The sequence below is a fragment of the Aulonocara sp. 'chitande type north' Nkhata Bay genome, linkage group LG14, assembly GCF_057382095.1.
Source record: "Aulonocara sp. 'chitande type north' Nkhata Bay isolate Kocher_YH1m ecotype deep benthic linkage group LG14, A_spYH_male_GT1.1, whole genome shotgun sequence".
NCBI lineage: Eukaryota > Metazoa > Chordata > Actinopteri > Cichliformes > Cichlidae > Aulonocara > Aulonocara sp. 'chitande type north' Nkhata Bay.
The window spans coordinates 22,088,801-22,102,278 of NC_141357.1; the positions used below are offsets into that span (position 1 = coordinate 22,088,801).

Here is a 13,478-nt window from a genome sequence, read left to right on the forward strand (position 1 = left end):
CATACATATAAATGGCACATTGCAGTGATTGAATGGTGATAACTCGTTTTAATCTACGATATTCATGATGATGTTCAGCCTTGACTTAAAAGAGAAATGCGTAAATCAGTATGCATGAACGTGATCTGTGTCTGAATTTGCATTATTGCTCGAGACTATGTGCACGAACTCAGTCATATCTTTACGGCACATCATTTACAATACATGCTCTGTGATCTATTCTTCTGCAGAGGGCAACTCCAACAGACATGCCAAGCCTGAGTCGTAATGGAACAATCCTGCTGGAACTGAAGAGACGCTATGTATTACAGCGCCTCAATGAGCTCCAAATCACATTAGGCCAGATCACACGATGCCAGCAGCATGACAGCAAGTCGAAAGATGGGACAAGAGGCTGCACACAAACAGACAGCAGCACTACACAGCAGGGAGAAAGTGAGAATTATGGTAGTACAGATGGTTTGAGCCCCAACGATGGCCAGCGGCGGGACAGTATTTCAGCTAGCCACAGTCACAGCCAGCAAGCCGAAGAGAGCAGAGGTCTTGATAGCTATAAACTGGAGAGTCATATTTCTGACCAGAAGAGTAACACTGTCCAAAGCAACAACGCTGACACATTATTGGGCTGCCAGACGCCAGGCACTCAAGATCTTAATGTTCCAGGAGAGCAAGAGCTAAAAAGGCAGCCTGCAATAGAAAATACAACAAGCTAAACAGATACTGATGACATTTGAGTGCACAACAATCTGAATGTGGACAAATGATCAAGGTTTTTTCCTTTTTTGTGCTCCTTCATGTTAGACCTCGAGTGGCTATTTCTGTACAATATTGTTGTTTTATTCGAGTAACGATACAAGTGACCTCTGTCTTCATTTTGGTGCACTTCGTAAAAACAATTCATCGTAGTTCCTTTCAATTATGTGTGGATCCAGACAAAAGTAATTTGCAGCTGCAAGGAGTGGCATGACACAGTCTGTCAGCTTGTCCAAAGAATTTCTTAGTCAGGAGTTAATACTGGTCTCTAAGACAGATTGTGCTCATTATCATATTCTAGTTAAGACAATAAAGCTCAGCTGATTGAACACAAGGTGACACCGGTGCTTCTGTTCTACTTCCTGATCACAGCAGCTTCTCCGCCGTGTCGAGGTGACAACCCGCGTGTTTTTCATGAATATGTAATATTAAACTACAATAACTCTTCTCTCTCTTGCACACTTACAGGTTCTGAACTTTATGCCCCGAGCTGTCGTTCTAGTGAGATTTCTCTGTAACCAGCAGATTAACCGAGTGGAACTAAACGTAGCTGCACAATTCGAAAGGCACCGATTTGATTTTGCTCCAAAAAGAGAAGTCTATGTTGCACAACTGCTGTCTTCTTCTGGTTCAATGATTTATTTGACGCATAGCGTTCTGGGTCTTATAATAGAAAGTCAGTATTCCTACAGGGGGCTGTGAGCCAAATCAGAAGGTCAGATGGAACAAGTCTTCACTTACTATCAGTGTTAGCTTAGAGGTCTGTGCCAAGTCCCCCTGGTTGAATCTGGCATTGCCCCGTGGCTCTGTGTATGTGTGTGTACACATGTGAGGTGTAGTTCTGTGACTCAATGACATTTCATGCCTTATCAATTAGATTGGCTCTGGTGCCACTGATTTTGCATTTGTGTCCAGAGTACCTCGCAGTGGGACATGGCAACATAAAACAACTTACTGGGCAGCTCTGAGTGTGTAAATCTTTGTGGTTATTTACTACATTAGGCTTGCTCTAGTTGGTTAGATGAAAACATGGGTTATTTTTAGGATGAATGGCTTTGTGTGATGATTGTGTAAGTATCTGTGTGCCCATATGCATAGAGTAATGTGTCTGATCTCAAAATTGTTATTTTATCCCATCTTCCCACAACGATTTGGTAAAAAACTACCAAAATGCACACAAATTTATGCAACTTGGATTTTTTTCCTTTTAGTTTTGTATTTTTCTAGAAAATCCAATACATTCTGCAAAAAAGAACAACAAGGATCATACATGCGCCCACTTCAAAAGAACCATAAAATTCAAATTGAAATAGGTTGACTTCAAACGTCCACAAATAATGTATAAAGCAGCAAACAAACAACATTCAAAACTTGTTCCAAATAAGACCAAATCATCATGACCTGAGAGGAAGCCTAATGTTTAGCAAGCCAGCAGTGAGGAATGATGTAAAATATCACAGGCTTACAGTGTCAGGAGTAAATGTGTGGAATACATTGTGTAGATGAAGAGAAGTACATAACTTTGCATGTCTGTTTAAAAACCAAATGCTAAGTGTTTAGATTACTTCATACTGAGTGTACTGTGAGGATTGTTACACCTTTCTTCGTTTCACTGGCCAGAATAATTGTCAGAATAAACTAAAGGTAATTTTCAACACAGTGATAGCATGTGAAATATACAGATATAGTCACACACTGAGAATGAATAGAAATGACACATGAGTGATTTCAAACTGCAGTATTAAGAGGCTTTTCTAGCAAGGAGCACATTAGATATACATCAGAATTTCTGGCATGTGTGATCCATGGCTGTCTGCTGTAATCACGGTATAATCTTGAAATCCTTCCAAATCCCTAGAAATCTGCTCTGTACAGTGAATCGTCGAGGATGCCTGCACGCACACACATGCACAAAGAGGCATAATTATCGTACAAACATGAGCATGCACATGTACTCTCAAACCCACTCATTTGCACGTTCATTCCCTTGTGCAGGCTGTTGGTTAATGATGTCAGTGCACGTACATGACTGTCTTTTTGAGTTATTGATTTGGAGCTGGTACTGCCTCGTCTTTGGTCTGAACATAGAGAAAAAAAGACTCATTATGTATTCTTTCATTATGAAAACATGTTTCCTCTCTATGGCTGACATTTTTCTGCAAAACCCTTCTGATTGCAAAATCCATTGTTATAATCAAGATTTCTCCTCTCTGTCAGTCTGTCATACCTCATGTGGCTGCACACGGTTACCTGGGCTACTGCTGGACATTTTTCTTCTGCTTTTGCTCAGTCTCTGGACAGACCTCCTCCGCACTTGACTCCCGACCACTTACTCACTCTGCACAACTCCACCTGCTTTTTTCAATTCTGTAACTACTCTTATAAGCTTAGCACCTCACACCTGAAGCTCAGCCTTTAAATGATGAAAGCTCTCAGAAGGCCCCAGCAAAAAGAGGAAAAAACAATCAGGCATGCTTTGAATTGTTAAACAAGTCGTGGGCAAATTATCAGAAGGTTTTCAGAGCAGCGAAACAAAGTGACTTTTACAGACCTGGCGTTTCAATTAGGGCTATTAACGCTGCAATTATTTCCTCCTAACTCTGTGCCATTGTAGGGAACAATGTGGGAGAATTTCCTTAAATCTTTTTGTTGATTCCACATCAAGCCCCTGCCTAAACATACTCACTTGCCTTATTTGCCCCCATCTTTCAAATGCTTTTTGTAAGAAAATAATTAAATAAAAGAGAGTTCCCTTTTAGGCTTTCTATTGTCATCCTGACTCTGAGGCTGTCTAAGCGAACCTCCTGTAGTCGCCATGGCAGTGCATTACTGTTGCTATGGTTTCCCTGTCTGCAGGATATGGTTCAACCGGGCCTGCCATATTAAGTCTGCTCCTCAATGAGCCAGCCTACTGTTAATGCTGACAGCAACACAGGAGTACACTCAGCTGCCTCTCTGCTTTCTACATTAAAATCTTTACCAGTGAGAATCACAGCCCCACAGCGGCTGATTCACTCCCTGACTGTTTCAGAGTTCGACTAAAGGTGTAGTTATTTAATAGCGTGGCTGTTAACATAAATCTAAAAAAGAATAAAGTACAACATTATAATGGCGTTAACATTCTCAAGCCCTTGATTTCTATTTTCCTTTGGCGGTAATCTTCTTATTGTTCCAGATGCAGTGGCTGCAAAATTAAATACTGTGATGTCACAGTGAGATTATTATGGCTCTTTCAGACTGTGCTGTATCATAGATTTATCTCAGTGCTTTTCTTTTAACGTCATAGCAACCCCGTTGTCTCGGTCAGTGCTTCAGAGGATTTGGTTTCCTTCGTGTGTACCAAAGCACAGAGGAAGCATGTCTGGTGATTTCAGTGACTGCCAATTTTGATACTTGTTTACCATTTGTTATGGTGTGTGTGTGTGTGTGTGTGTGTGTGTGTGTGTGTGTGTGTGTGTGTGTGTGTGTGTGTGTGTGTGTGTGTGTGTCCATATATGTGAGTAACTGAGTGTGTTTGTGTGCATCTTTGCTGATTGATTTTTAATTGTATCTTACAGGTTTTTTTTTTTACTGCCCAGGGACTGCAGATGGAAATTAGCTACTAATCTAAATCTGGTACAAAAATGTTTTCCCTTTATGCAAATATGTTAATGTATTTTTTTACATAGTCCCTGAAAGAAATAAAGAATAAACAAGATGTATAAATCTTTTTCTAATTCTAATTACAATGGCTGGATTAGTAATGCGATTTGTAAGAGGTTTTTTTGGTAAGTATTAACCAGCTGTTGGCACTTTTATGCTTAAGATAATACATGTGCAGTATATTAAAGTTTGCAATAGGTTGCCCAACAGAAAGCACTTTATACATCCATCAGGCAAGTCTGTTGGTATTAATATTAGATGTTATTCAGGTCTGCAGAGCGGGAAAACATATTTATCCTTGTCTCCTTGTCACCTCTTTTAGTTTTTACAGTTGAGTCAAATCCCTGCTGGTTTTTATTGATAGAAAAAAGTGCAATTTTTAAGCAGGTACTTGCGTACTCTCTCTGGTGCAGGTGGTGTGATGGACTGTTTTTTCCCTGCCTGAATCGAGTGAATCACTGCATCCTACTGACTCGGTTTTAAACTTCATTTTTTAGCATTGTCAGTCTTGAAAATCACTACATTTTCTTTAGAATAAAAAGCCATGAAAATAAAGTTTGATGTGGTGACAGACCTACATAGACTTATATTTATATAATAGGTACACATTTATCACCTTGACGTTGGTTAAGCTGTTTGTTAGGTGCTTCTGTACACTTTGGAACAAAATCTTTCACTCTGGAACACTGACCAAGAAATCAGCATTGTTTTGATCCAAGATCTTTCACTTTAAAAGACAAAAAACAAAAAAACAATGACACAGTATCAGGACATATAAAAATCTTTGTGAGACTTCTTCACTGGTTGGGCGGGGGCAGGAAATGCAGGTACTGATGTGTAACTAATGAAATGTCTTAAGAAGAAACTCTACTTCCAGCTTCTAAACAAGCTTATGTAACACATGACAAAGACAGCCTTGTGTCATCTTATTCCTTCATATAATGTTCATTCTTAGGACTGATTTGCATTTTTTGGTTTCTACGTGTGCACGCGGTGTTTCTGCACGCTGAGCTTTGTTTAGTCAATATTTAAGCAAATGCAAACAAGCTTACCGGCTGAGTTGGTTAGGCCTACCCAAGTGACAATAATGTGGTCCTGCACACTGTAGCGTAGGAGGGAGTGACTCACGCATGCGTATCAAACCCTCTGCCCCTGCCAGCGCTAAGTGACTGCTGAAAAACAAAGACATTGAGCCGCGGCTGGGAAATGTCATCAGTCATCTCTAATGGAGGAAACAGATTTCTGACAGTCAGTAGGCTTATTCTTTGAGGGGTGAAATGAGAGAACTGGCCTCGATGCTTTTTTCTGCATGTGTGTAATCAGGACTTCAGATCTCGCAACAATAAGTGAGTACGTCGGCTTTTGAGAATCCACAGGTTCCAGATGCTATCCGCCCGTTTCTAGAAAGATTTCCGCGGTGTTTCTGGATGGGTCCGTACTCAGTGACAGCAGTTATGCGCGAAGAAACTGTGGGATCACTCATGTAGTCGTCTCACATCACGGACTTGTTTATTTCCCCGAGTCGAGGAAATGATGAACTTAGTTCTTACTGTGTAAATGAGAATTGCGCATTAAGGGCTGTATGAACGCTTCGGTTATTAGATGAGCGCCTCAAAATAACGATTAAAATCCAAGAAGAACCCTTTTTGAATGTGTAAATCAGAAACGCGTCTTTTCTAAGAGTTCTTGGCGTGGATTTTCAGACACGAAGAGGAAAGTTACCTGCGCTCTTATCGGCCGAGAAGAGGCGCTGTCCGTGGTCCCGAAGTCTTTTCAACAACTCCTCTGTCTCACACCAGACCTCGTGTGAAGACTACTTGAGAAAAAGACCAAGTTAAAGCGATACTGTCCTCCAGCAGCTCCACAAAGAGCTGAATATGGTAACGCAATATAAGCTTCATCGGCAAACTTTGGTACTTTTGATTTATCTTGGTAAGTATAATTCTGCAAGATGTCAAAATATCCTGTTTGACTGTGGACTTATCATTTTCTATCGTACGTTTTTATACAACAATGAGTAATCAGGGGCCTTGGCAGTGGCTTGCGAACCACACAGGAAGCTGTGAACTCAAAACCCAGTTTCAGAGCAGTCCCATTGGTCTGCAGAGCCCTTCACTGCTTAATGTTGTCAGCATTTAAGGGAAATGAATAGAATCATTGAAGAGAGGCCACTGGGGTTAAGTTTCTTCACTTTCCCCATTTCCTCTGTCCCCTTCATGCCTTCCTCTCTATTTCTCTGCTCTGTTTCCATGTGTTTGTGTGAGCCCTCAGCTTAAAAAAAAGAGAGAGAGGATAGAATCAATGTTTGTCACTGTCAGCCCAGCGGGCTTTGGGTTATATAAGAGCACTGGGCCCAGTCACATAAACACAAGTAATGTGTCTTTGTGATTATAATCCACTGAATTTTTTTTCTTGCATATGTTTACTCACTTCCTACGCCTCTCCCAATATTCTTCTACCACTAATGCATTTATATTTCAATTAGCTCCTCCCTTTTGTATTATTTCCCTCTTCCTACACTACCCACAGTTTCTGCACTCCCTCTATCCATTTATTCCTCCCACTGCTAGTAAATACTAATGGGCAGAGGCCATCATTATGGCTTGAATTTGCTATCAATATTGTGACTTAAGTGTCTCCAATGGCCCACAGAGCTTTATAAACCAGTTTATCTTTTTAATGCTCACTGACTTTGCATCTGGTTCAACATTGGGTTCAGTGTGAGACCCGATGACCACCACACATCAGTGGGTCATTAAGTTATTACAAAGCATTAAAACTGTTCTAGCATGTGTTTATGAATAACTAAAAAATGATGCATCGCGGCAGATTCTACAGAATGCTTGGAATTTGATCAGTAATAAGTGCATCTTTAAAGGGACATTTGACACCTAAAAACAAATACACTATATATTTTGTTTCCTCTTTCCATTGTGTTGGTCAGTTTTAAGAAAGTACATTTTTACAAAATCGAATACATAAGTATTTGTTTTATTTTAAACCTTTGGAAAGCACATTCTTAATGTTTAGTGGGTTCAGCTTGTCACATCATTCATGTATAAAAAAATATGGTCATGGTAAAAAGAAGGTGAACCCTCTGAAAATGAACCCAATTCTAAGGTTTTAGATAACAGAATATAGCAAAAGTGTATCTAGTCTTTACCAGGTCTTAAAATTAGGTAAATAGAACCTAACATGTACAGCAGTACATGTTAGACTGTTATTGATTTGCCAAAAACTAAGCTAAAAGAAGCAGTCGGTAGCTTATAGAACCAATTAATTCACTTTCCTTTCAGTTCACTTTTATTTATATAGCAGCAAATCATAACTTCAGCTGCCTCGGGGTGCTTTATATTGTAAGGTAAAGACCTTACAATAATACAGAGAAATCCCCAACAATCAGACAACCCCCCTTTGAGCATGCACCTGACAGTGGGAAAGAAACTCTGTGCCATTGTAGTCTTAAAATAATCTTAACATTTAATGATTGACTTCAGACTGTTAAGAAAAGACCTAATAACCCTGCCCAGATTGATGGACAGTAACAGTTGCTTCTCCATTGCCGATGTCTTTCTTCCTTGGCTTTGTGTTAACTCACGCCTGAATGCTCCAGATGATCAATTAATCGAGTATGTTTGATTTGCAGCACCTGGCCTTTTAACTCATATGGAGGCAGTAAGAGTGTATGTTGTTTTTCACACGTAGCTTCTGCATTTTGGATTAGTTTTTGTAAGGAAATAATGACACAGTGTAGGATGTCATGTTTTCTAGTTTATCTTGGTTGTATTTGTTGAATTTAAAGACCTGCTAAGGATGAGATTATTTTTAATTATATTCTTATGTGTGAAACCAAAGAGGGTGTGCTTTCTTTTTTTCTACTCTTTTTCTCTCTCTCTTTTTTTTTTTTTACAATTACATTGCGGTAAACTAAATATATGTAACCTTTCCATGCTTCTCAAGTCCACCTGTGCATGCCAGTATGTGTCGATGTCCAGTCAGACACAGAAGCAATTGTGGGAAAAGCCATGAAGTTGACCTGCATCTCCTGTTTGAAGAGGGAGGAGGTCACCGTAAAGACATTTGTAAAATGGCTTTACACCCCAAGTCCAACAAAAGGCAAAAATATTTCATATCTTGTAAGTTGTTTCTACGTTATTGTAAATGATCTAGCACATTGTGATTTTGCTCACACTGTATGTGTATTTAATTAATGCCTGCACACTTTTCCTTTCTCCTAGATATACGAATATAACACTAACAATTCCAATGTGGACGATAATCCATTTAAGGACCGTCTAAACTGGAACGGAAGCAAGGACTTACAAGAGGTCTCCATTGAAATCCGTAATGTCACCCATAATGACAGTGGTTTGTATACCTGTGAAATTCGTCGTTTGTTTGACTTTGAACTATACACTCCAGTCTTCGAAGTAAACAAGACCATCAACCTGACTGTGAAGGAGAAAGGTATGCCTAAATGTAAAATTCTTGCACGCTATCCACCTGTGTCCTGTGCTCAACTTTAGCTCTTTTTTCCACATCAGTAACACGAAATAAGTCAAATATAAATGGAAACTAAAAAGCTAGTAATGACTGATATGATGAAAAATCTCTCTCTCAAATATCTTCCCAGCATTAGTTTGTGTATGTTCCATTTTCCCCACATGCTCTAATATTAACAGGGCAGATTTGTTTTTGTTAACGAGTATTCTCCAAACTCACTTAATGAAAAGAGTTTGCAAATGCAGTACACCTTAAGTGACGATTCCACTGTAGACCTGCACATTTAACACTGAGATGAGAGAAAGACTAGTCTGTGTTTTATGTTTATTTATGTTGCACAAATCACCAACAGTAGATAAAAAAATAGTACATCTAATATTGTGTGTGTGAACGCAGTCTGCCACTAACTGCACCGCTTTCCTTCTTTCCCCCTTTCTTGTGACTGCACTGGTTTAAAAGGAATAACTGTGTGTTGTTTTGTCTGCCTTTATTGTCCATCAAAGCTTTCTTCTGTTGTCAGTGAAGGTGTTAATTCAAACCAGCTACTTTGCTATCTATAATAAGGGGTAATGTATTCTGCTTCCTGAATGCTTGGCTTGCTGAATGTGTCATGTTCCACCTTAATCGAATATACCCTACGTATATTTGAAATTACTCAACTCTCCCCATTTCTCTAACCTTACATTTTCTATATATGCTTGCACATAACATATTGTGAGCTATCAGGCGATAGGCTAGTTTGATTTAAAGAGTTTGCACCCACAAAAAGAAGACTGAAGAATAGAGTACAGTTAGATTGTTTTTATTATATTCACAGCCTGTCCTCCATATTTCACAGAACAGTTGTTTCAGATTTCAAAAAGCCTGCAGCTAGTGCACTGTACACTAGACCATGGTTACATTAATGTTGCAGTAATGGCATCCATAGTGGTAGAATGGATTACTTCGTGGCTGACATATCCATGCTTTCCCATCAAAGGGATTATATTTCACTAATATTCTCCTTTTGCTGGGGCTGCTGAATCAAATCAGAAAAAGCTGTCAGCTGTCTGGTCAGCAGGCTTTCTGGAATTTGTTATACACTAAGTGACACAGTGGTTCACAGTCACTCGTTATGAAAACAAATGAAGGACAATAAAAGGAAAACTTTCTTTAACAGCCGAAGGTGCCCATGTGCACTTTGAAACAGCTTCCGCTTGCTTGTAATCCCTCTTCTTGCTCTTAATGGGTTGTTAATGGGATGCTGTTCTAATGGTCTTCCATTGTAAACAATGGACAGAAAGCAATAAATGAGAAAGCATTTTCAACAGGATGTTGACAAGATATCAAACAAGATATTTGTTTGATTTCACTGACTGGATATTGAATTATCAGTAAAATAAACTATCTGTTGAACCGCAGTGACATTAAAACCACCTGTCGAGTACTTTGTATGCCTGCTCTGGGGGTGCCTTTGTCTCACGATAATAAATAAGCAGCAGATTCCTTAGTACCTGCAGGATGGTGCCTCCATAGGTGGGGCTTGTTCTCGTTCTTCACCTGCATGGTTAATCTGGAGGGAGTTTGGAGGCAGTGCCTTGGGCTCGTTCTTAATTAGTTTTATTGTGTAGCCATATGTTCTATAATGTCTATGCTGGTGAAGAGCGTCATAGTTGTATACAAGACTCGCAGAATTTAATCCCAGCAGGCATTGTGAATGGTTTTAATGTTGCAGCTAATCTCAGTGTATATTAAGTATGTAATATTTAGAATAGGACTGGATGATTTATGTGCTATTACTTATTCCAGAAGCATCTCAGAATGGCTAATGAGCAGAAGAGGATTGTTTACAAGGAACAAAAGCCGTTCTGGTGTCAAAAACAGCATGCAATTATTTTTATGACAGATTCTAAAGTTAGAGTATGTTTCACGCTCTGAGAACCTCTGTGACATTGCATATTCATCCTATTTTCATACTTAAAGATACCCTGTGGAGATTTAGTGTTTTTATATGCAGATTTAGGTCGAATGTTCGATAGAGATGTTTGCATACACATATGTAACAACAAGATAAGCTCTGCAACAAAACAGTGAACACTGTTAGGAAATGTTTGGTATAAAAGCAGCCTTGCAAAATCTCCACTGGGCACCTTTAACTCTGTAGGGTCTTTTTCATTATATTACAGGTATGGCCATAATATTATGAATGCAACATGAAGTAGTTTCTGCATCACTTTTTAAGAGTATCTACAGTCAGGATGCTCCTGAATAAAACACCTTTGTTTGCTTTATTGTTGTAGCTGCATAACCATATTTATTATTTGTTTAATTGGATTTGTTCTTCAGTGAAAGACATAAGACAATGCATTAAAAAATTATGTATGACAAATGATTGTGGATCAGCAGTGTTGTACAAGATCAGGTCTCTTCTGCTTTTTTCTGCTCGCGGTATTCCAAGGAAGCATGCATAATGAATAATACATGTGCTTTGCCACTGTTTTAACTCTGCAGCCAGTGACGACACCACTGCAATCTACTCTGAGATCATGATGTATGTGTTGCTGGTGTTCTTGACCTTCTGGCTGTTGGTAGAAATGGTCTACTGCTACAGGAAGATCTCCAAGTCTGATGAGCAGGCCCAGGACACAGCGTGAGTCTCATGTACAGATGCACAGACAGATAAATGTTAGCAGGGATGTGACTGAACAGCGAATTTAAACAGCGTGTGTCCTGAACACAACCATGACGTCACATTTTCAGATATTTATGCGTTATGAGTCAAAACTCAGCAGTGGGTTTACATTAATTTGAAAGTCTGAAGTCACCAAGGAAGTGCACAAATAGCTGTAAGTGTGTATTTGCTTAGGACTTCTGGTTACATAATTGTAATTTAAAATCTAAAAAATATGGTGGGTAGGGAAATGAGATTTAAGAGTCAATCGGGGAAGAAAGGGACTGAGAGTGAAGGAATGAGGCAGGGGGGCAAACACACAGACAGAGAAGTAATTCAGTCCATCAGTTTGTAACCCTCCTGCAACACTAATCTGTCTTTTACCTAAACTGCTGACTGCTCTTTTTTTCTAAACAACCTTTTAACATCCGTGATGGATTTTCAGCTCCATCATTGACGGGCATTTTGCATCGCCTTGTCAGTAATGTCAAAGACCCAAATGCACCTTTATAGTCAGCTCCCACTGGATTTTAGTGGTGCCAGCTAACCTTCACAACCCACAGTTACAACTTTTGTACAGGGACCTTATGTCCTGAAGAGAGCAATCATGCATGTGCTGATCCGGTTATTTTTATTTTGCAAACACTTACTGAATCTGCTACACTACATATCTGCTTCCTTCAGTGACAGATTAAGTCCACGTACTGCACAATATGCACAACATTGCTGAATATTCACAAGACCCAATATCCAGGGTTTAGACATATTACAACATAATAAATAGTGAAGTGTTTCTGTGAGCTAATATATTTCAAAGAACTATATTTTCAACTAAATTTGAAACTAAACTTCTCTAAAAATATTCGGTTATTCATTGGCTTTCTATTTTACTATTAGCACTAACAGGTAATTAAGAGTTATTGGAAGTGGCAGAATTAAAATGCAGAACTTTTCTCACAGTTTTCAAACTTTAGAAAACAGTCATGTACTATCTCATATTTGTGTAGTGACAAATGTAATCAAGCACAAAATTAAAAATTACAGCATTATTGGCCAGTGAGGCCAATGTTTCAGTGTTGTCAGATAGACAGACACACAGACAGATAGACGGACTTTGGGGCTATTTTGTAATCAGTATTGTTTTTTAATATGGTTTAATTTAAATAGCAGTAAATCACTCTGACACTTCTTGGTCGCTGAGTTTTACAAAGTAGGTATTACAATCTGTGTTTTCCTGAAGCATTTAGGTTCAATTTTATGAACAGTAGACAAATTGACAGATAAATTAATAGTCCAATTATCAAAAAATAAAATGCTCCAAAAATTCAAAATATCAAGGCAACCTGATTCAAAGGCTTTCTGAGTTTTCTTATCTGTTGATATTCTAAGATTTATGCATTTCGATGTCCTCAGCAGCTTGAATTTTCTTCTTCTTTTGCGGTGTGCATTGTGTTTTCTCCTAGTTGTGAATTGGGGACCTTTTGTGTCTCAATCACACTTTTAATTTCCAATTTAAACAATTTTACTTTTTTAATTTTGTTTGGAAAATGAATTGCCCCCATGAATTAAATACAAGTGGCTCCACTGATTCTGGTGAACCATCGGAAATATAGGAGAAACCAAAAGTTCCATCCATCCATTTCCTTCCGGCCCAGGTGTCGTAGGGCGAGAGGAAATGGGACACGCTGAACCAAAGAAAGACATACAACCATTCGCACACTGGGCAATTTAAAATAACCAGTTAACCTAATGCCATGAACTACAAGTCGCTGGACTGTGGGAGGAAACACATAGACACAGAAAGGACCTTCTCATTATCAAGTAACAGTGCCACACCCCCAAAAACGAAAAGTTGTAAAGCAAAAGAAAGAAGCTTTTTAATTTAAAGTCAACCGCAACAGTCAAAAAGCTCAGAAATCTCAAAAAACTA

At 39.0% G+C, this 13,478-nt stretch overlaps 2 protein-coding genes across 6 annotated transcripts in view; both read left to right on the forward strand.

Moving 5' to 3' along the window:
* Positions 1-1,068, forward strand: part of LOC147314543 (uncharacterized) — a 54,701-nt gene extending 53,633 nt beyond the window's left edge. The window contains exon 101 of the mRNA XM_086260393.1: positions 231-1,068. Within this exon, the coding sequence (XP_086116519.1) occupies positions 231-713 (483 nt within the window). The 3' untranslated portion in view covers positions 714-1,068. The remainder of the gene's footprint in view (positions 1-230) is intronic.
* Positions 1,069-5,549: 4,481 nt separating this feature from the next.
* The window catches only part of scn3b (sodium channel, voltage-gated, type III, beta), a 13,658-nt gene continuing 5,729 nt past the window's right edge, over positions 5,550-13,478 (forward strand). For 2 of the 5 annotated variants that reach the window (XM_086261551.1, XM_086261547.1), the window contains exons 1-4: positions 5,560-6,327; positions 8,356-8,531; positions 8,634-8,862; positions 11,389-11,527. In XM_086261551.1, the coding sequence (XP_086117677.1) occupies positions 6,273-6,327; positions 8,356-8,531; positions 8,634-8,862; positions 11,389-11,527 (599 nt within the window). In that variant the 5' untranslated portion in view covers positions 5,560-6,272. Of the gene's footprint in view, positions 6,328-8,355; positions 8,532-8,633; positions 8,863-11,388; positions 11,528-13,478 lie in introns of all 5 variants that reach the window. The other 3 variants (XM_086261549.1, XM_086261548.1, XM_086261550.1) reach the window with 3 other exon arrangements.